Raw genomic sequence first — 24,339 nt, 5'->3', positions numbered from 1 at the left:
TCAGTATGAACATTGTACAATTTGAAACTTCTAGTTAGCTTGCTCCATTCTTTTTCGGGCTGTCAACTTCAAGTTAGCTTGGTTCGTTATTTTTTGGGCTGTCAGGTGGATACATATTGGTATCAATCATTAGGTGTTAATAAGGCGTTGATTAATAAACCTTCAGCCTATTTATTATAATTAAGAAGAAAAAGAGCACCTTGGAAGCTGGTCATTATAAAAGCCGTTTGAGTTGTTTGTGCGTCTATAAAAGTGTAAGAGCTTACCACCCACATTTTTTAAGACGTTGAAAGGTCACAGAGGTATCGACCAAGCGATAGGGAATATTTTTTGTTAGGTTTGCTATAAGTACTTTGTAGCTACTTAAAGCGGTCGTCCGGAGCCCTTTGTCTGAGCCGGTGGTGACCATGACCGCGTCGGCTCGAAATTAACTCGCCGCCTGTTTACTGTTCCTACGCGACTGGGATAGGACCTTCAATAAATTGTGAATCAGGTCGCTCCTAAACTTCAGCTCTATTCCATTTTCTTTATGTTACGATTTTCGCTTTTCTTTAGGATCAAACACATTACAAGGTATTAGAAGCACCCTACTATTTGACGCCTTTTTTTGTTAAAAATGGTTTACGCTTTATTGGCACTGCGGTTTCCGCGAGTTGTCACCGTAAAGTAAACAAGAAGTCGCCAATTCGGTGGTAAAATTATTATGTTTTTCAATTACATCACCTTTAATAGAATTTTCCTCAGTCAGCTCGAGTCAACATGATCTTGACAAGATTTGAAATTGTACCTGAAATAAATTTGTATTATAATAAAGGTAACGTATTCCTATCCAAGAGAACATAAAAAGAATCGTAAAACCTTGAATTCTGTATCTTATCTTACGAACAAGAGCATGATGATAATTCACAAAGTTATTGAGTTGTCGAGTAGATAAAATGCAAATGATATGACGACAAATATTATTGTGTTAACGCGGCCTAACTTTCAAACTTGTTTATTATTTAATTTGAGTGATGATAAAATAATAATGAGACAATTTGTAAATGTGATTTAGCAGCGTAATCCGTACGGAGGGTTCATAATGATTGTAAACAATTGGTCGTTTCCTGCGCTATTAAATCAGGATAAGTGCACGAGCGACGAACGGTACAAACGTGTACAATTACGTTTTGTATCGTAAATATAAATCCTCTTTTATGCTCGTATGCGTGCGAAGCTGCGAAGTGAGCGCGGGTTATTTGTGCGCGTTGCGAGACGAGGTGTCAATTATTACGCCGAGTTACACTGCACACGTGCGCGCTGTGTATCCCGTGCCGATGTCAAAAGGTCAAACTTATAATAATTTCTGTAAACGCTTCTTCAGATAAAGACTTGAATGTTAAGGCCTTTTATTTTTAGATAAAGCAAACTTAGTTCCACTGAAGCGGTACCTCTTTTGACTTTGACTTGCTATGCAAGTGATTTGGATCCTACTTCTAATTTACTTCCAGGTTGACACTGCAATAATCGTATATTGTTACAGTTCCACTTCCCCATTCCTAATACTTTTGATTAACGGAATTATGTTACTACTACTAACTTGAACTCTAATACATCCGTGACATTTAGGTATTGTGTGCACTTTTTCCTGTTTGTTTGACGTATAATATACCTAGTTTTTTTAATCTTTTATGTTTCATATTAATAAAAGTAATGGTCGTTAAGCTTATCTCAATATAAAATGTTTCAACGTTGACACGTTTTGGTCCGCATTAGTGTCACAATGACCTATATCGACACAGCACGACCTGGCCCCTGACTCTGACCGCCAATGTGCCACCTCCATCCGTGCTTTGTTGTCGTACAACGGGAAAATTATGTTTTGGCGATGTCAGAAGATAATAACATAACAAAGGCCTCCGTGAATGAAATGGTTGTAATCTCACATTGTTGGGACGTAGCACAAGTGATTTCCGTCAATTGATAAGACTACCCTCTTTTCTCGAAATAAACATGCTATTACATTAGCTTCACAGATCTGTATAATGTAATAGAAAGTGAGTGATGGCCTATCTAGTTGCACCGTCTCCGTGAAGTCCCACCGCGCAACTGTAGGCCTTTGTTACACGGACTGTCCGTATAAATTGAATAATGGCTAGCTCGCCGCAACTAAGTGGATTCTATTTTGCTTTTCGTGTACGCCCGATGTCGACCCCTGCTTACGTCACGAGTTACTAAAACAACCACGTTTTTGGCCCCCAGGTTCATTTATTATTCCTTTGGTTTTGTGTATTTCTGCGTTTCGTACACATTTACACAAATTCATTAGCTATGTGTAATGCGTAGTCTTTTGTCGAGTTGAGTTGATATCATTATGAATTAATAGGAAAGGCACTTCCCGTTTGCAATAAACAGAGGTGAATACGTATGTGTCATCTACGGATTCAGTCATATAAGGATAAAACAGGTGTGCTGTATCTTTTGTGCAATGAAATTTGTTATGTGAAATGGAGGAAAAAATATTGTATTTTGCACGTTCTCCATTGCAATTTTTCGTACTTTGTCGTCATAAGGTGATATCAAATCAAAAAGTTCATAGGCAGAGTAAACTTGAACGTCCGTCCTATAAATTGCATAAAACCGAATGAAACTAATGTTAAAATTTTATACAGTCTCTTCAAAAAGAAAACTAAAGAATGTAAGTCTTAAAGTGTAAAAGTCCTGAAAACTCAACATGTTGCGCCACTCCTCACATCAGCTTGAGTTACAAGTGCAACGTGGATAAATGGAGTGTCGACCTTCCGCGACACCGAGCGATTCATTACTTCTTCTTACTCCACAACTGCTAAAGTGTAATTACAATTAACTAACGTCTTAATATAATAACGATTAATTGTGTTATGAGCCCGCCTGCGGCTTCACTCGTAATTAATTAGTTTAATACTGAATGTCGTATGTAAGCGCAAATGGACGATAATTTCTCGTTTAAGTTTATTGTGAGATCTATCATTTTAATTAATTTGGTAAAGTTCCCTAAATTGTGTGCCTTTTGATTAATATTTTCGTTTTGTTGTGTACAGGCGCAAAGCGACGATGACGATGTCGGGCCGGACGACGTCAACGTCGCCGTCGAAGGAGGCTTTATGGATGAATTCTTCAGTGAGGTAAGACCCTTTTGTTTTCACACCATCGCCGACGCGTAATCCACTTAATAGTCTTTAATTAACCTCGAGCTGCTGCTCTATAACTGGCTGTTTAGTACGACCATCATATTCTGAAGGCTTTGTTAATTACAGCCGTAGTGTAAATTCTAGAGCTAACTCGGTTACTCAGCTCTTTTTGTTAAATAGGTTAGGTAGACTAAACATGATATACGTTATTATATTCATCATAAGTACACAAACAATTATGTATAGTCCTTGAACTTTATGTACGTTTAGTATTATGGTTCCTTTAAATAATAATACATAATCTGATAAAGAACAACATAAAACTTGTTTCGAGTTGGTCAATGACACCATGATGTCATCGGCGCAAGTCTTAGAAAACTAGTGATATTATAATTTTTAGTATTCAATATCGGCCATGTCACTATGAACAAGATACTCGTTGTAAGCAATATTATGTCTTTATAGTTAACAAAATATGAATCATACGTGACTTCATTATGACAAAGATACGGCTGCATCAGTCTTGTCGCTTCCATAGCTCAGGTAATTAATGCGGAATGAACTCGTGGCAGTATGACGCATTCCCACAGCATCTGCTGCTATGTTCCCTTTCTTTAGATTTGGAAATTATAACGTCAACGTTGCAGAATTTTTCCCTTTGACGGCAAAGGGAATTCCATATCTTTTAAATTCTGAAAAGAAGGTCTTGTATCTTTCTGCGCTCGCATATTTATAGCTGGATTTGGTTTTAGCGAACTGGATTAAATATTCTTCTATGAAAAGAATTTCTCTCATGAATAGGAAAGATTGTAACATTACATCAAACCTGTGATGCTTTCACAGAAAAAATAGCAATTCCATTTTGCAAGCTCCACTGACACGCGGCTATTCTGTCTGCTCGAGTTTTCCAATCAGCATAGTTGTACAAAAGTTTGAGCGTGTTCTGCCCTATTGTTTTCGCGTCGTGCACATAAGCGCTGTTCTGTTTGTTTTGCTAGTGTGTGTAACGTTATTGCGTGTCGACATAGGTATGTAATTAAGTCCACGTCCACCTTCGAAGGTATTCCGGACATCATAATGTCCCATGCTTTTAGATGCTCCGAATTTCGCACTTTGACTGTAGTCTTTGTGCACGTGATGTCAGTGAGACAATATACTTAATTACTTAAGTATCCTTCATTCCGTTCTTATCGTTCCTTGATCTAGAATCAAGAAACGTTAATTATCACGCTATCTGAAATTAATGAAAATGTTTAATAGCTATTAAGTCATCTGACTAGATAATATGAAAACTGAAAATTATACTTAATTCTTATGTAGACTCATAATGCAACGAAAACAATAATGAACTTGTAGCAATAGTGGAATCAGTATGAAATCAAATCCATGGGCGTGTGAGATAAACGCATTCGCGTGTCCGTAGCATGGCCTATGGCATGTACGTGCACTGTAAAACGTCCATAAACCGGGTTTATGGTACCCTACAACGACATTATCGGGTTTATGTTCCGTACTATGTTCTAAACCTATTTGCATTATCAATTCGCAACGCTCATTACTTGAACCAATTTCAACGTTTGAAATTAAAGCTTTTGATAATTTAGTTGGCCTTTTTGTTTACTGTTTGTTGTTGCCTTTTACTTTTTTTTTTTTTTTTTTTTGTTGTCGCTGGGCTAAAAATGCTATTACGCATCCCCTTCCCGTCGGGGGACGGGAGAGGGGTATGTGGGACTCCCCGGTAAAGACGTTCCCGGTATACCCACTAAAAAGGCCCAGCGGCACTCCGACCTCGCCTGAGTGGAGGGGGTCTGGGAATCTATGGCATCCAGTCCCCCACCGGCGATTGCCCGCCTTACGGCAGGCCCCTCATGCCTCCCCCCAGTGGGGAGGTGTTTGTTGTTGCCTAGTCCTAAAATACTGGGGTACATGCAAAAGGCGTACTTACACGGTTGCCTAATGCCCAGTCGACTGTTTAATTGGAGCTATCGCACGGTGAATTTCAAATCCAGTTTTTATCGATCGATGGTAGCTAGGATGAAATATTTCCCCGAAAGTGTATTTCAGTTGCTACCCACTGTCTTTTTCATTCGATAAGGGTTCTTCTCAGAATATTCAGTGAGTGGGTATTCATTTGAACGTCCAGTACTTGAAATTCTGGTAGAGATATAAATATAAATGAGGATATAACAGAGATTATAATCTCTGTAATCATGAAATGAGTAATCGAAAAAATCTAAACAAGTACTTAAATGAATCATTACCATATTGCAATTACACCAAGATGATTCATAGAATTATTTCCATAAAAACTATGCTGGGTGACACATAATAATGAATGGTTCAGATGGATACCGTAGAAGCAAACGCTAGAGTAGATCTGACTACTTTATTTGGCAAGTTCCATCGTGTATATATAGCTATAAATAACGACACCAACCTGGATGTATTACTATACTGTGACCTGCGTTTGACCTCAAACTATAAAATTTCAAACTTTTCTGCGTATTTCACCTGCTTCACTCTCATACTTTGAACGCTATTTCATTATTTCCTTTCCCAGTTTTAAATCTGTCAGCCATTTAACTTGAAATCGACTAAAATTATTTACCGTGGAAGCTGAATAGAAGAACGGTAGGAAACCAGGGTTAGAGTGATACACAATTACAGTAAACATTTCTTTCGTAACCCTATATGGCTATAAGGAATGGATATTTGATATGAAATGGATATGAGTTTTGTTTATATGGAACAAATAGTGCCATCCTTTCGCAATGGAATCTGGATCACTATAAAGTGAAATATTACTTTCCGCCGATGTCAAATATAAACATAATAAGCAGGACCTTTGTCAAATAATGTAATTCCCCCCAATAAGCTGATTCCGACAAGCTCCCCGGAGATATAATGCCCTTATCAATTTAGTTCCGTTCTTACACGTAGCGAGACTGTTGTTATGTCGTAGTATAAATGACACAATTCCACGACGAGCCAAATGGTGCATTGGCCTAGTGTCAGCATTTTTGTGATTAATCTTTTGGAATGAAATCCGGCACTACGGCCACCTTTTTTATTTCGCTTTTTAGGTAGTGTGTTATTGAGCCAGCGCAACGCGACATTCTTTGTATATAGCGTAAAAGTTTACTTTAATTGGATTAATTATATTTGTGCACATAATTTTACACTGTCTCATTAATCTTCGCAATAGCTGGAAAATGGATGGTAGCAAAACTCTATTAGTTTTTCTTGAAAGATTTTTAACATACAAACAAGGTATGCGAAAACAGAATATAAATAAATTACATTTATGTACACTTAAAGCTTCAATTAGCTTACAGAGCTACTCTCGAGTAAATGGAATCGTGGTCATAACACTCTGATTAATAATTTAGTTATAATGCGTGACCTACTTTCTATACATATTTTATACTTTGACATGAAAGCGGTAAAACTGTAAAAGCTATTCGAGTTCAGCATTAATACCTACTTATATTGCAAGTTAGAAAGCTTTCAAGTGACAAAACAATATTTGTAAGTTACACCGTCTATCGTACGATTGAGGATTGATCTTATTGGGCCTTAGGGAGGCACGTAAAGCTGTTACCAAGTGGCGCCAATAAGGACACATTATAGACATTGAGCACAAGGCTAGGTGACGCTACAGACATCCTAACAATCAATAGGAAACCCCGCGACGTTGTCATAGGAATAACTACGAAGAGATTCTAAATGACACCCTTATTTATTAATTTTCATTGTGTATTTTATCACTTGGCGTAGCGTAGCAGTCGTAGCCGTAGCGCTACAAATCTGCGTAGCAACTACGCACATTGAATTATACCATGTAAAATGTACATTGTAGGTACTTCTTACTTACATAATAACAATCTTGTTGTAGTTATCTCCCAGAATATACAAGTGGAGAAACTTGGGAAAGTTACAATAAAGTTAGTACCTAGTTACAGCACACTCATACTCGTAAAACTTGGTTACTTTCGGAACCAGAGTTTTTGTCTTGTTATTACGTTGCTACGCAGAAAAAACTTTTTCTTTGAAGTATTTTGTAAGGGTTGGTCGGGTTTTAATTCGTGTACCACCGTTGATGAACTGTGAATGTTCCGACGTCGCTTACATAATCCTCGCTAATCCGGTACCCGCAAATATGACCCGCTTCGGAGCACAATTTGCCTTCAAAAATAAAATATCCATAGTTTATTATGTCTGTAGGGTTTATATTTTGTATTAATGCGAATATTATACAGGGTCGTGTATTGTTGGTGAGCCGGTTTGCCCAGCGTGTGGCTACGGACATTAACTCCCTGTGGGAGAGGTCAATGGTCGTCAAATGGCGATAAACGGAATAGAATTGAACTTAATTTGCACCCCATTCATTTCATAACTGTCATGAAGCGACTTCCCGCAAAACCCTAGTCACCCACAACTTAAATGACTAAGACCGATTTATTCCCGTTTCCGATTAATATCAAACTCTTCCCTTTTGAAATATTTAAGTAAATAAATATATTATTATGTTTTATTAATTACATAGCTTTATTACAACAATGAAAATAAAGTAAAAAACTAAGTTTATGGTCATAATTTTATTGGCTCTCATAACTTTTACACACGTTGTTAAGCGGTTCGTTGTTTCCACTAACGCAGACAAAATTTAATCATAACGTTAACAAAAGCGCTCGCTCATACATTGTACTATGAAAATTAACTATTTCTATGTGTACTTCTATGTTTTTTACGTTTTCAGACAGACATTCCATATTTGCAAGTTTATTTCTATAAATCGGCAGTAGCAACAGAATTTTAGAATACGTACATTCGATTCGTACCGACTGCATAAATTATCAGCTAACAGAAAAATGCTTATGTCAGTTAACAATGGAAGGTCATTTCTCAAACTTATGAGTCAGTGGCTATTAACATATTATGTAAGAATTACATAAGGAATATACACGGTCTTAATAAAAAATAAAACGTGTGATCTGCAGACTTCTACAGTACTAATTACGGCCACTAAAATACTTGGGCTTGATAGTCTTAATAGATCGTGCCTGCAGCTAATTGGTAATCGCTAAGCACTTAAGCAGTTAGGTAATTTTCCGCAAACTCCCACATTTAAGCTTAACAAAGGGCGAACCATTACTGCAATCGATATTATCGCAAGTATACCTACTTTAAATTGTGGGAACAGACATGTTGTGGAATTCCTGTCCGTTTTGTTTAAGACATTAAACGTAGAAAAATATTTTTAGTGTTGTTGGGTTAATTATGTATTTTATAGGTACTCATTTTATAAAGCAAATACTTCCAGCGAAAGAAAATATAATCAATTGAAAATATTCTAGCACCTAGAGCAAAATAAAATGCTAATGCTTTATTCTAAACCGGGGCGTCGTCCTCAATGAAGCAGTCCGCAGCCCCAGGGAGATATCTAATTTTCCTTCCTGTCCTTAACTTTTCTCCCTGATACAGAACACAATAAAAATACGAGTCGTCGCCAGTTTTCATTCGTGACGTGAATTCTTCACGCGTTCCCATTTAATTCACAACACAACACACAACTGTGGCATAAATATTCAGGCTGTGCTTGGTATTCATCATAATCGTGCGATTCATTTACATGTTATTATGTGTGGATGAGAGATGTGCCAACATGTCGCTCGTGGTGGACGACCGGGCTTGTGCACTTAGCGTAATTACGTCATTACCACATTCACATCTCTTATTGCCGACGTCCACGGTTATTCTTCTATGACGTATTTATCACTATGCACAGCCCACTTTTAATCGAATTGACTGACTGATTCATTATGCACTTGTTTGTTATCTCTGAAATTTTCGCTATCTTTGTCACAACAAATTATCTTTATCTTGTAAAGCGCTCTTAAGTTGTTTATGAAAAAAGTTTGAGGACATCTATTGATGTGGTTCCTGGTGCCTGGTCATGACAAGAAACTTCGTTCCTTCTTGATTTTAGCCAATACATCAAACAAGGATTTTATGTAAGAACACAAAGCATCGAGTTTCCGTTCACGTTCCATTGCGTTTCCTCAGGAATAGCTTCGATAAAATTCATTGATTGTGTTGAGAAAGGAGGGTAATGTACTGTGAAGCGTAACTTTGAATTTGGTATTGTCATGGTATTGCAGTCACGTTAAGTAAACCCAAATTGATATTGCCTCCATTTAAGCCGTATTTCCTAAATCGTTCTGGTTATCCCGTGTAGCTACTTAAGTTTGTGTAATTTTCACCCGAAACAGTTCGTAGTTTTGATACATAACATACGTAGAGAAGCAACCTAATGACTTATACATATAGCTCATATTAGTACTAAAGCTAGCTGAAGCCTACGTAGTTGGCCCCATTTGCAACTCCATTTCAGCTTACGTATAGGTACCTATTTCTAGCAGTTGCGACTCTCGCAGAATTAATGGATCACGTTTTTACTTTGGTGGCGGCGGGCGGCGACCTTTTTACTCTACGAATCGAATCGAAAGTAGAAAGTGGAGCCAGAATAACGAAACGGATTAAACTAATGACATAGATCATGTCTTTAAAATTCTTATTTGCATACTTGTGCTCCTGTTTGTTTTAACTGTATAAGCTAGCCTTTCTTTTAAGCTTGTCTTTATAATAGAATTTTCATGTAATGCCTTACTCAGACCCTCGTTCTAATAAAAACTGTGTGAGATTTGTTCTCGATTTACAGTGACAGCAGATTTAATGGTTGTAGCTTGTAGTCTAGACGGGTGTCGTTAGAATACGAGTAACGTTTATTAAACAACACAATGGTATCGTAGACCTCGAGTTTATTATCGGCTGGTCGGACGATATCAGTTATCAGGCTAATCTGATTAATTGGTGAGTCATGATGTGAAGTGTGGCTCGACCCAGGCACGGACGTCCTCCTATCACCACAACCGCATTCCCGACCCTGAACCGTACTTTGAGTTATCAATGTGCCCGATTCGGCAACCGATACGTCGTTACAAAATGTTATTAGCATAAAATACATTACTTCGAATAAAAACTGATAAGGATTTTCCATCCGAAAGCGTGTTACTGCGTTATTTTTTTAATATGGGCGAAGGGAAGGAAAATTCCAAATTCAGCACAACAAAAACATGAACGATAAAAAAATTAACTTGCCTGAATTTCGCAAGGCAAATACAAGCCTGACGATGATATCACGTTTAACAATTTACTCTTGGTTCAGTTCTCGGTTAATAATTTATTCTTTTGAATAACTTATCAGACTTTCCGGTGATTCAATACTGCTTATTGTGTTTACCGATTGAATCCTGATAAAATGTTTTCACGATGAATCGCCCTACTCACTTCAAATTATCGTTTTTACTGCACTTGCAAATAAATTTCTTTAACATTTCTCTTCTGTGCACTTAGTTTAACTAGCGAGAGCATTTGTTCTGTGGTTGGACCATAGCCAGTAATCTCCCTAAGGCAAATTTAACTCTGAACATGGCCTGGACTAGCTATCTTAACCAAATGGCTTAAACAAGCTTTAAGCCGGTGTTAATTGTTTTAAACTTTTAACCCAGTATTTTTCTGCGAGCGTTTTTGTCGCCCATTGTCTCAAATAGTAAAATGAAAATAGCATTGTTTGTTTTTATTTTTCATTGCCCTCCGCTTACTCTTAATTAATGACAGGGGAAAGAGGCGCGAAGAAAATGTCAGTCAGCTAATTAAGCAGGGTTTGTATATTTAATGCTCGCCAACAAAAATGATTTCCTTAATTAAAATGGCATTTTCCTCAAACAAAAAAAGTATATACAGAAGCTTTTTGAGGGACAAGGTCGTTTGACTTACACCACGTCTACATAAAACTTGTCAAGTGAGCATATTTTTGAATCAGATGTTTGCGCTTGCAGCCTTCATCGTAAATAGGTAGTATGTACAGGAATAGAATTTATATTATAGCATAGAGCCCGTTTTTATCATAACTGTTAAAAGTTCTTGCTGTAAGTTTTGTGATAATATAACCTATCTTGCGCGAATACTAGCCCCAGTAGCTTAGGTCAGGGTGTATCAGCTGGCTCGTTGCCAACAAACCAACGTCGCGCCGCCACGGCTAGACTTCTAGACGTTCAAGTCTGATACAGAGATAAACGGCGAACTGCACTGCTACAGAAAAAATAGCCCCATCGCCCCAACCTGATGAGTAGGTAATTAACTTCGCGCTGAAAGATGGCTAGTCAGGCGACGTTAAAGAATTAATGACCTGAGACAAAATGCTTTGTAAAAGCTTGGAAAATTATTATACCCAAATGAAATTTCGTGAGCGCATTTTTCTTATAATTTTTCATCCTTTTTCTGCCTTACGCCATAAATTTTGAACGATAAGGTTGGTCACAGCTCATGAATTTTAATGTACTTCAAACAGAGATGCTTGCCTCTATCACAAATACCGCTGAAGGTGTGTGGATAAAGATTTTGACTCATGTCTTGATAAGCACGTGCTGTTTTATCAAAGTAGAAACAAAATATCAATTTACATAATTCGAAATGAGGTTTTATTTCTCACGTATTCTAACAATCAGCGCTGCGGTAAAGAAAGCTTTATATCATTGTGTTGATAAGTTATCAGCCTGATATGATATCTTGTCATAAACACTCTTGAGAAGTACAAATAAACAAATCTTTCTGTTTACAGTTTTATAAAAAAAACCTACGCTAAGTTCTAAGAATATGATTTAAATGATCTACTCCCACTGTTAAGGTACTTTAAAAACATCTACGCATTCCCACGCATTATGCTTGGTTGAAGCAAAAACAACCTTCATAGGCGTGGGCAATTTTTCGCTAGGATTTGCGCAGATAGTGAACGTGTTTTTATTGTCTCCACAGGTTGAAGAGATACGAGAGATGATAGACAAGATTCAGGCGAACGTCGAGGAAGTGAAGAAGAAGCACAGTGCCATCCTATCAGCACCGCAATCAGATGAAAGTAAGTTTTACCATTCCAAAAAGAAACTATTCTTAAGGTTGAGTTTCTCCACTTTTCAAAAATTCTATAAATGTAAGGATAAACTACCTCGGGGGAGCTGTCTTACATTTTCGCCTAGTAATAAAAACTTGATTCAGGTTGTAATGCATTCGCTGTTGTACTTATCCAAGCTGAGAGATTACCCAGCTGGAATAAATGAAGTAATGAGTGGTCGTAATGACAGCTCTTAAGGGTCTTATTAACTCTCATTAAGTCATGACGGGCTGCCAGGCGAGCCATTGTGATCGTATTCAGAAGAGCGTAAATACATGCGTTTATGTCGTTAGGCTGTATTTTTATGTCACATTATGACTATAAACAATACAGCTATTATCTTAGCATTCATTTAGTACTCGGTTAGTGCTATCAGCCTCCGCAAATACACCCACTTATTAAATCAATCTCATTTTATTTATAGAATATGCGGAAAGCCCACGTATCTGAAAGTTTTTCATCTAAAAATAAATATGTTTCTCCATAAACTACGCCATGGTTATCGGTATTGGTGTCTGTAGCTATGCGTGGGCAGGAATCAAGTTAGCTCGCAGAATACCCACACACTAATTGAAAGGGCGAAGTTGGTGGCATTTACGTAGACGAGGGGGCGGTCTGTCTGTCTGCGTTCATGGGGGTACTTCAGATTAACTGAAGCTGCTATTATTCTAGAATCGTGACATTTCTCTTTCAGTTATTGTTGACGTCATTCAATACAAGCACTAACGTCAAAAACTTTAGCACGTAGTGTACCTACATTTTAACATTTTGTTATCCTGTTTCCCGTTAAACGATCAATGCTATCGTTGTTTTTTCAATGTATTGCCATTACTTTAATCAAATGTGTTTGTAGTATAATGTAACTTTGTAATGTTATGTATTTCATTTTTCATACTAACGAATACCGTTGGAAATAGTTATAATTCAGAAACTAAAATGTTTTCCTTCTATTTATGGTAGCCCAATGAATTACTGGCGATAGCTCTGTTGATTTTGTTGAAAGATTACTTCGAATTTATTCAGGTGACGTTGGCTCGACTTCAAATACCTTACTCGCTTTACCCTCTTCATATTTTGTTTTAATTACTTAGAATTCCTCCGTGCCTTTCGCTGGAGCGTGAGAGGTTTACTGGATTGTAAAAAATACACGAAGATCTTTGAAAATCGAAACTCTTACCCTTTAGTTGGCCGGGGCTGCGGGTTGTTCGAAAGAGGTACCGCGGCCCTAGCACATAAGAAGTTATCCTGATTTCATAAAAATATGTGGTTATAATATTTTAGGGTGTTAAAGTGTTATAATATCAGCTTTATGGAAGTCGACCTGACAACAGGGACCCTCAGCAGGATCGTCACGAATAGCCACGATTAGGCATTGACCCGACCTAAATAGTCCCGAATAAGCCATCGGTGTTGTCGTTAATATCGAACAAGCACACGATAACAGTTTATACGTTTATTGTTATAAAACGATCCAATTTGTAACCTTTGAAACTTTATAACGAGACCTTTTCACTCCAAACTTATTCATGCGTTAATCATTTAGCTTAATACAAAGTGAGCGTTTAATACGATTGGCTTTTTCTATTCAATGTGTTTGTTTTATATTTAATGCTACGTTTAAACAAATCAAGGCAACATGAAGCGGAACGAAAATCTCAAAGAACGCCTTGTTTTAATATTCCCGAGATATCCGTGGGAACGTATGTTGCTCCATTTATTTCGCATCATGCGCGCATTGCGCGGGTGGCAACCTCTGTGAGTTGTATGCCCTGTTATCTGCATACATTTGGAAATATTAAAATATTTCTACAATATCAAATTCATAACAAAGTTAATATGCTAATGTCGCCATAAATATTCGTATAAACTTGCTAAAATATTGCGAACATTTTGTATGAAAGTTGGGGGGAAAATGAACTTGTCGGCGTGTGTAAGACGCAAATAAGTCATGATTGATGGTGTGGCTATGAATGAGTTGTGTGCTCAGTGAATGAAATCGATCTGTGAACGAGACACGCTTAACTGCAGGTGATACATGGACGTCACCCTCCGTGCTTTATCGCGTTAGTGAACCTTTACATTTCCCGACACTTTTAATTACGACATACGCTTAAAATCGTGTCGCAATGTCGTTAGTTACAAAAAAGTAATCTAGCCAAAGTAATTACACACTCAGAATAAAAAGCGGTTTATAATACGTATGTATGTAAAACAGTAATTATGTTATGTTTACACTAAACAACCTTCTCGTACAGTACTATAACAATTAAGTTTACCATCCACTTAAGATTCCACTAAGTTAAACTTATACAGAAAGCAAATTCAGTTTCGTGTTACCTAGACGAAGTAACCTATTCATTAAATATGCGAAATAAGGACCTAGACTGGAGCTGACTACCGAAAATAGTTTGAATTATTACTTTCTATAAACTTGCCGACGTCTAGGTAAGAGAGAACCTATTTAATATTTCCCAAAAGCTACTGAATAGAAGGATCAACTTGAAAGAATCGACGATAGGAAAAATTGGATTTTCTTTTAGGAACATTTTTTGCGTTGTCTACACGGAACGGGCCAGGTAAATTATTTCAATGGAATTCTTTCTTCAATGAAAAAGAATTTAAGAGGTATCTTTTTGCGCCCTGCATGAAATTGTTCCGCTATCTAGCTAGCAGTGTAAGTGTAGTTTTAACTTTAATAGCTAGGATATTACAATACCTACATAAATTACATCATTTGAAATGTACTTTGTATTTATTTCTCAGTGTCTTGATTATTTCATATATTCTAGAACTCTGGCTACGTGATTCACATTTTTCAAAATCATTTGGGTATAATGCAAAATCGGCAAAAAAACATAAATATGAGTATCTTCCTGAAGGATTTTTCGACTTCACTGATGTCCTGATAGTATATTTGCATTTTACTCAAAATGAGTAGTTTCGTGTTTTAAAAACAATTATTTGAGATAGTACAAACTTATAACAAAATAAAAAAGGCAAAATATATTATACTTGTTCTTCTAGAACTAGGTACACATATTTTTTTAAAGCCGAAGTTACTCAACTAAAATATAACCCATGAACTCAAATATTCACAAAGAAGCGGCTAAATGCTGCAAAAATGACCCGGATTTTGAGCTTGAAAGAGATGCGAGCTGAGGCGTTAACTTTCAGAACATAAGGCATCGTTCAGACCAAACGTATTGTCGGCCGCTGACTGTGAGCGCGCGTTACGCAGTTTATTGCTTTTCCATATATATTGAAATTGTCGTTCACACCGAACCGACTATACGCTATTACGTCGTCTGTTGTCGCTGACTCTCAGTGGCCGATTATTTTACTACGCGACTATGCACGGCGGACGCGGATTGGCTACGCGGACGCAGTTGCCGAATAGCGCCGCTCCGCCGCGCGCATCGGCCGCAATACACTCGAGAAACAAACTTCAATGAGGACAGACGTGACACGTGACACCTCGCGATGTTCGACACCGAAAAGTTTATTGCAGAAGTACATTCTAGAGAATGTATTTGGAATGCGAATTCAGAAGAATTTAGTGATAGAAACTTACGAAGATGCGCTTGGGAAGACATAGCATCTGTTATGTATGAAGATTGGGGGGTTCAAATACTGAGCTCTTTTATGTGTAGAATAGTCAGCCGCTCAGCGTACGCATCTAGTGTGAACCTACACGAGCCTATTCTTTTGTTCACACATGTAGCGCATCGTACGCTATAGCTTATTGTCGGCTTGGTGAGTACGCGTACTGCAGATTGAGTCGACGTTCACACTGGGGCAGACAGTGAGTATACTCACAGTCAGCGGCGGACAATACGTTTGGTGTGAACAATCCCTAATACTAGACACCGGCAGGTGATAATACCCCACGAGGGACTCCGTTCTAAAACAACATTGTCGGGAAGTGCCTTCCACGCGACAATTTGTATATTGCGCCATATGTTTATTCAGCTATCCCCTCGAAATTCGGGATTCAACTAAAAGCTAACTGAATATTCAGTTTACACAGCTATGTACAATGTATTTGCGCGTTTTCGAACGCGAACGCTAAATAGATTATGCAAATAGGCTGCGAATTAAGCCAAATCCAGTGCACCAGGGATTTGCCGCAGCATATGAAAGCGTGCCCAATTATCAGCGCCTTTTTACTACTATTTTTTCCAGTTATCCATTAGCTACAGTTTGGGTAAATATTCAGATCCCCCACTCGTTCGAGGAAGTGCAATTTCCGGGACGTGATACACAGGAAAAGTCGTTATGGTGATGCCTGAGGAAATCGTTCCGGTTCCCGATACTGAGAGACTTCGTATGAAACGAACATGATATATGTTTGAGATATGGCTTAGCATAAGCTATTAGGAAAGAGCGAATGACATTTCAAAATAGTTTTGCAAATGGCATTCATCAAGAAAAATTTAAGTCATTATGATAGACAAAAGAGGCACGTCCTAAACTAATAAAACAACAAGACAATTTTTGCAGCCATTCGAAGATGACAATCCCCTGTCGTTATCTCTTGTCTTTATTATGTTTCCAATACTGTACCGACCGTTTACTTATCCCATGAACTAAACTGCTAATTGTATTGCTCCCCTCTAAGCAGCTATTAGACGGGATCGTCGGGTATTAAGTCGATTAACCTCTTGAAGAAACGTGCTCACGTAGAAATATCACGTAGGAACATTGACTGTGATTGATATCCAAATAACTGCTCGTACAAGATTTCGGGTCGCGGTCTTTATTGATTGTTTATTTTTAGTACACCTTTGTGTTCGGTTGACTCTTGGGATTCCTTAGACCCAATTAAATAAAACGGTAGACTTCATTCCTAATCGTTCAATAACAGGGAACACGAATTGTTCTCGTACTAATTATTTAATTGGTTTCTTAATCCACATGCCTTATTAATAGACGACTTTGAACACCTCATCTTCGGTAAAAACCTAGATAAGTACATGAAATCAAATGTGAATGTGAAAGCAATAGTAACTGGAAATCATATCCACATATTGCACACTGCAGAGATAGAATGTATTAAATATTTTTCTAGCCGTGCAAAACCAGTTTCTGCTTTATAAAACTATCGATCGTTATGGCGAATTCGATTACTGGTCAGACAATTAGAGCGCCCACGCGGCACGTTCTCATTCACACACAAAATTATTATTATACGATTTCTGAGAGAGATGATTTATTTTCGTGATAACTGACATTTAGAACATCTTTTGTTAACATTTACTGAATAAATCCTATTTAATGTTACAGAAACAAAGCATGAACTGGAAGATCTCATGGCTGACGTTAAGAAAACTGCCAACAAAGTCAGAGGAAAGTTAAAACGTAAGTGAACTTTGTAGCTAAGCGTTAGTGCTTTTCTTTGTCTTGCATTTAAGTCGCTGCAGTATCTGAGATCAGCTGTACATAGTAGTTGAACAAATCTACAGATATAGAGCAGAACATCGAGCAGGAGGAGCACTCGAATAAATCGTCAGCGGATTTGAGGATAAGAAAGACGCAGCACTCGACGCTGTCGCGCAAGTTCGTCGAGGTGATGACGGAGTACAACCGCACGCAGACGGACTACCGGGACCGCTGCAAGAGCAGGATACAGCGCCAGCTGGAGATCACCGGCCGCGCCACCACCGATGACGAGCTCGAGGAGATGCTCGAGCAAGGCAACTCCGCAGTATTCACACAGGGGGTCAGTACCACACTTTATAATTCTCTTTTCTTAGTGGGTACTTCTGATGTCGCTTCAATTTTAAGGATGATTGTGTTTTCTTACCTCATTTCTCTACACACATGCCTAGGTTTTTTTCTCGTTCTGACAGACAAGACAATGGCTTACTCGTCTACTTAAAAAAATCTCCAACTTCTTTGTTCCAGTTTCAAACCAATATCGGTTAGCCCATATTTTGTAGTAAAAAAGCGCTATAACTCTCGCGCCATGTTCGAAACTTTGAGCGCTACTAACCCCTTACGGATTACCATTGTAACTGGTGCCAAGTTGCAGCACTAAATCAAAACTTGACAAATTGGCTGCGGGAGATACGCGACACGCTGCCAAGCCTGCGCCACACTTGAAGAACGATATTGAGTTAAGAAAATCATAAGTACCATGCAGGTGTATTATCTCCATAGGCTGAGTGAGCCATTAAGCTACATTGTTGAGCACAAATGTTCACCATGTTCCATAACAAACTTAAAATGAGCAAACTTATACGTACCTATTCCAGCTAACAATATAGAAGCAAAATGTATTCTCGAGAACAAAATATACAATGTATTTGAACAGTAACAATTTATTTAACTTACTATTTGCAAGATCATCGTTTCTGAATACAATAGTAATACATTTCAGTCTAGTACTTCTGTTCCGGATATTGTATCGCAGTTCAATAACTTACGGCAATAGTCATCCTCGGTATTAAGGGGCGTTACTGGCAGTATTGTCACGTCACTTTAACGTACGACCATGTTTATGAGATTCTATTTATATTTCACAATCGATAAATTAATAAATAAAACTAAGCGCTACTCCATAAATCGCTTCGTATTTCTGTGAACTGTCTATCGGGTTCATGGAAGTTTAACCTTAGGTTTTTTTTATGTTCGAATGATAGTTTATTATGCATTTCAGTAATATTTAGCGAACATTTAGCCGTAACTGCATAGTGATAAGTGGTGTCCTCCGAACGTAATTATACAATCGATAGCGTGCATTGCAGTATAATGTAATGTTAACTGAAAAACGGTGGATACTCGTGTGTTCAGCTATGCGGCTGATAATTATATAAATAGCCCTATTTATAGTAATGGGTTTGTTAGAGTTTTCCTGTTTGAGAGTTAGATTATGAAATATGACTAACATCATTATAAACTTTCATATGCTGCACTAGATTATACATACTTTCTATGCTAAATTAATTTGACACTTTTTTTAACTCTTATTGTCAGAACCTATTCATTACTGGGTATTTGTCTTTGTCTACATAATTCTCTATCCATCTTAACGCATGACATACATATTCGCTCCCCGGCTCAACTTTGAAACTTGAAAGAAAAACATATTTGGGACCTTATTTAAAGCATACTGTCCGGAATGTTCCAGATAATAATGGAGACCCAGCAGGCGAAGCAAACGCTGGCCGATATCGAGGCGCGGCACGCCGACATCATCAAGCTGGAAACCTCCATCCGCGAGCTGCATGACATGTTCATGGACATGGCGATGCTCGTCGAGAGCCAGGTCACATGATAACACCAATCCTTACTTATTTTAGCATAAACTCTTTGCTGAACTCTATGGTTTCAGTTGATAGAGCCGCGATGTATTCGGTAATCGGCATCGGAATGTTGAATCCTTCGAAGGATTTGAATGCGGTTGTAGTACAAAAATACACAGGTGCTTGAGACATCTACAGATACACAGTTTTACATGATTCTTCAAACTCACGCAACACTGAACAGACGAAGAACACGTAGCGAGTAGTCCCGTAGTATTTCCAGTAGAAAACTAAACTTGTTCGTATGGATACAGGGAGAGATGATCGACCGCATTGAGTATCATGTAGAACACGCTGTGGACTATGTCCAAACTGCCACACAAGACACTAAGAAGGCCCTAAAATATCAGAGCAAAGCTCGACGGGTGAGTGATCATTTCAATGACGATTCATTCTCAACTAATTTTGTTTTGTTTTGTTTCTCCTTGTCCGTCCGTCCCACCTTCATCCCTTATCCTACGTCACCCCGTTTTGTTTCATTGTGGATGATTTGATTCGTTGAACCCTGCATTTTGTTTATGATGATACGGTGATTGGTTCACACTTGTGTTGTTTGTTTTCATTCCTTCCATTCATGTGTCTTACACTTATGCTTTGACTGTTGTGATCATACGGCTCAACTAAAATACGGTTGAAATGGGCTTCTAATCTAACCTTGTACTTGACTCTGTGTATCACTTATATCTAACTCATTGGTGTGTGCGTAATTTGCCTTTTGTATATGGTGGTCATTGTTATATAATAACTGTAAACATGCATTACAACATTACTAATATCTTAAACACGTTATTATGTAACAAATGTTTGGTGTATCGTAAAATAATTATTTTCATAAACTTACTGTATAACATGTCGTCTTATAACTAGGTTAACACTGAATTTCATATACATTGTAACACATGTGTCTGTTTCGCTTATAGTTTAAAACATTTAATTTTAACTTCCTCCATAGGTTTTTTTACTGTGGCTACTAAACGGGTTTAATATATAATTAATAATAATAATACTCTCTGACTATCTATTAACGTTTCACTGCAGTTCCGATTCGATCGGGTGCTGTAACACGATATTGTCTTTGGGGACTTATAAAATCGTATGAACCAATCGTCTGTCGGTGTAAGCGGCTCGTGTCGCGTCCCTCCCCTCCCGCGCCGTCCCCTTAGCGCTGCAGGGCGAGCTGATAGATCGCATCGAGTACCATGTGACGCAAGCCACCGACTACGTCGACTACGGCCGCGTCGAGCTCAGGAAGGCCGGCGAGTACGCCGCCAAGGCGCGGAAGGTAACGCATCACATTATACCGCCGCCTCTTACTTAACTACGATCTATCCCTGGGCCGAGGCGCAACTTAACAGAGGACCTTCTCAAATAAACATTCTTCGACACATTAACGTTGGATCGACTATCAACCACAGTATCTTCTTTTATCATTTATTTTCATTTCCATCTTCAGTCAAAATTAGCATAGATAACGCACGAAGGAGGATGCTATCAAAATTGCATCTTTTATAAAAGCATGTTGCATGATGATGAGAGATGATCTTCAATAAAATATTAAGAGCATATCTTGAGCATGGAATATATTGCAATCAAGTCAACTCGATTATTGGGAGGACAATTACATGATTCAGATAGAGAGGCAAATGAACAGGAACCAAAAATGAAAAATTGCCAAACTTTAAATATTCAGCAATTTTTAAACTGAACTTTGACACACAAAACTGTAAAAACATTTCTTGCAGTTATTTTTTCCTTTGCTTTTTGTGAAAAATGTATTATTTGTACATATTTTTGTATATCTGAACAAGCACGTCAGTCATAACAGCACTGACAAATATTTGCGTAGTCACTGCACAGTTTAAATAGTACTACATAATTAGATCTTAAATACAAATACATAAAGCTTTAATTGTGATTAATTTTAAAATAAGCAATTGTATTGACAAAATGCGCTGAAAAAATTCAGAATGTTTTGTTTAATAGTTTCCTTCGTTCTAAAAATACAATTGCACTTATCATTTTCACATTAAATTATAAAAAGCAAAAAAATATAGGCAAATCTATCATTACACTGCCTAGAAAGTGTTTTACAACCTGTTGACATGAAATCATAAAATGTCGTGTACGTTTTGTTGTGTAAAAACATGCATTCCACTAACATGCATTTAGGCCGCATGAAACGTTATATAACGGAACGAAGGAGGCTTGCATTGCATAAATCTAGCTCGCAGCTTACTGTTATGGTCTGGCTGGTGTTGTGAAAAAGTCGTATACTGGCAACATTTAAAAAAAAACTCCGTGGTTTTTAAATTAAGAAGCCTTGTATTCGACCTTCTAGGTGTTGGTAATCATTGTGTATATTTTTCATTATGCTTTAGGTGCTGGTGTCGGTAGAAATGCGGCTCATGCTTTTACCAATGTTAAATACTTTTATGTTTTTTTTTCCTAGTTGAGGTATGGACCGCATTTGTGGGCTTTATAAAAATATTGAATATACAGTTAGATAATCGTCGAGCAATTTAAAAAGTATAGCTTGCTTAATAATGACATAAAGTTATTACACATTAGTAATTATCGTCACCTAAATAGTTTAGCATGATTTAAAACAATACCTTGTATCGAAACAACATCCATCTCTAGAAAGTATGATCGACAAGCTCCTATTATTTCAATCAATTAATAATGTTCATCAAACTGATTTTATTATGAAAACTTTGACACGAAATAATATTTGTCAATCATACTCAATTATATTCATAGCAGCGATTTATTTTCTTTTTGTTTTTCCTTTATCATTACAGAAAAAAATCTTCATCATAATATGCCTGACTGTAACGCTGATTATATTAGCAATAGTGCTCGCGATTGTGCTGAGTTAAACCTTCGTGCGAAGACAACCGGCCAGTGACGTCACCACAGTCGGCCACCTAAGGACTATGTGAATGAATTCAGTTGGTTTGTGACCACAAACATCCAACACTGATATTCGTCTGTATACCATTGAACTAAATGTAGACGGTAGCTACATTTACCCGATATATCTGAATGTTGTTGCTTGATTATTTAATTACAGCAAACATTGTTATTGTAAATGTCACAACGGACATGCATGGATGCAAGTGCATTGTGTTTTGAATTTTTCAAAAAGGCTGTATTATGATATTATTTTTATTGTAAGTATTACTTTAAGATACTGGTTCTTCTAAAAATCTGATGGCACGGGCTGTCTAATAAATGTAAGGCGTTGCCTGTTATGCATCTGGTAGACATAACAGGATTTGTATGATGCTCAAAAACCAGAAGTTTGTAATTTTAACTTGCGACAAACTAAAAACGGAAATCTTTTGGGCCAATCATATGCAGTGCAATCTATAGCAAGCTTCTTAAAATGTATTATGTTTTGTAATACAGCCTTTATTGAAAATAATTATTATTGTAAAATAATATAACCAAACAGACTAAATAATAATTGTTTTACCGTAACGGTAGAAGTTCGAAGACAATATGTGTAAAGTGCAATAAAATAGATTGTGCTTTAGAATTATAAGTTATTTAATATTAATACTAGCTTTACTGGTATTACCAGGCTGTCTTATATCATATACACATATTTAATGTTAATGGCTGTATATAATTATACAACTCATCTCTTAAACTTAGTCAAAACATCACAATCATTAAACAGGGCAGTATTGAAGTATCACTGGACCATTATTCTGCCCTTTTATAATTCTAAATAATATATTTAATAGCTTTACGCGGTTTGTTAACTACTTTATTAAAGTTTATTTAATGCCGTTGATGAAATATAATATTGCTTGCTCTTCAATTATAACTAGAAGCTCTTTGCTAGCAGTCAAATATAATCTTGAAATTAATATTTATATCTCAGTTATTAAAATTGTATTCGCAAAGATTTTGACAATTTATAATGGTACAAGAACAACGTCTATTGAGTCCATAAACAATTTATATTTGAAAGATAAATAGTGACCAGTATTTTACTTAGAATAAGTTTTTTATTTCTACATCCTAGTATTTCTCGCAGGCTTCACTGCCTTATTAAATATCAGTTTGTGAATATTCCTCGATATGTTTCTAATACTTTTGAATTGTTTATTTAGTTGATCTGTTCATTGTTGTGATCAGTTTGTGATGCAGAATGCTCTCATTGGATTGTTACAATCAAATATTATTTTCCTTTAGTTAATTATTATTTGATTTTTAAATGTTCGGTTTGGTTTGAAAGTCCTGTTAATTAAAACAATGAATATGGCACCTGATTATCATTTTACTTGTACATTTATTGCATTTAATACTAGCATTTCGATGATATTTTCACAAATTATCAAATAGCATACTTAAATACTTGATAGCACTTGTGTGTGTTATACTGATTAGCACAATACGATTACTGTGATTACATTGTAATGTTCGTATAGTTGAGTATGTAACGTTAGCTCAAGTTCACCGATATACTTCACGTCGACTTAGCTTGCGCACTTATTTATTTAATCAAAAGACTGTGAAATATAATTTAATGCCATTTTCATAATTATTGATGATTAATTACTTAATTATGTTGAGACCTTAATAGAAGTTATATTTTGTTTCTTATAAAATATCTTTAGTACTAGAATTTTTCGCCAACCCAGAAAAAGGCGTGTTACAAAGTTGTTTATTAATTCTTTAATCGTAAAACTACTCATGTTGTAAATATGTTTATAATTTCAAAAATTACATTTATATTTATTATTTCGATATTTTCATTTTATTTTGACACCTTATTTGTGTGTATGTGCAAGGCAAATGACGCACCCACCGTATTGTATCGGAGAAGCCTATGAGTACATGATTTCCAGTATATATTGTCGTG

General features: G+C 36.9%; 1 protein-coding gene across 7 annotated transcripts in view; it reads left to right on the top strand.

Annotated features, from left to right (window-relative positions):
• Positions 1 to 24,339, top strand: part of LOC124631262 (syntaxin-1A) — a 39,130-nt gene that overhangs the window by 9,569 nt on the left and 5,222 nt on the right. For 3 of the 7 annotated variants that reach the window (XM_047165559.1, XM_047165564.1, XM_047165562.1), the window contains exons 2-7: positions 3,060 to 3,143; positions 12,027 to 12,126; positions 17,443 to 17,517; positions 17,622 to 17,878; positions 19,289 to 19,426; positions 19,718 to 19,828. In XM_047165559.1, the coding sequence (XP_047021515.1) occupies positions 3,060 to 3,143; positions 12,027 to 12,126; positions 17,443 to 17,517; positions 17,622 to 17,878; positions 19,289 to 19,426; positions 19,718 to 19,828 (765 nt within the window). Of the gene's footprint in view, positions 1 to 3,059; positions 3,144 to 12,026; positions 12,127 to 17,442; positions 17,518 to 17,621; positions 17,879 to 19,288; positions 19,427 to 19,717; positions 20,746 to 22,264; positions 24,225 to 24,339 lie in introns of those variants that run through there. The other 4 variants (XM_047165561.1, XM_047165563.1, XM_047165565.1 and 1 more) reach the window with 4 other exon arrangements.

This window comes from Helicoverpa zea, chromosome 6 (assembly GCF_022581195.2).
Source record: "Helicoverpa zea isolate HzStark_Cry1AcR chromosome 6, ilHelZeax1.1, whole genome shotgun sequence".
NCBI lineage: Eukaryota > Metazoa > Arthropoda > Insecta > Lepidoptera > Noctuidae > Helicoverpa > Helicoverpa zea.
This window is presented reverse-complemented; position numbering and strand designations above follow the sequence as displayed.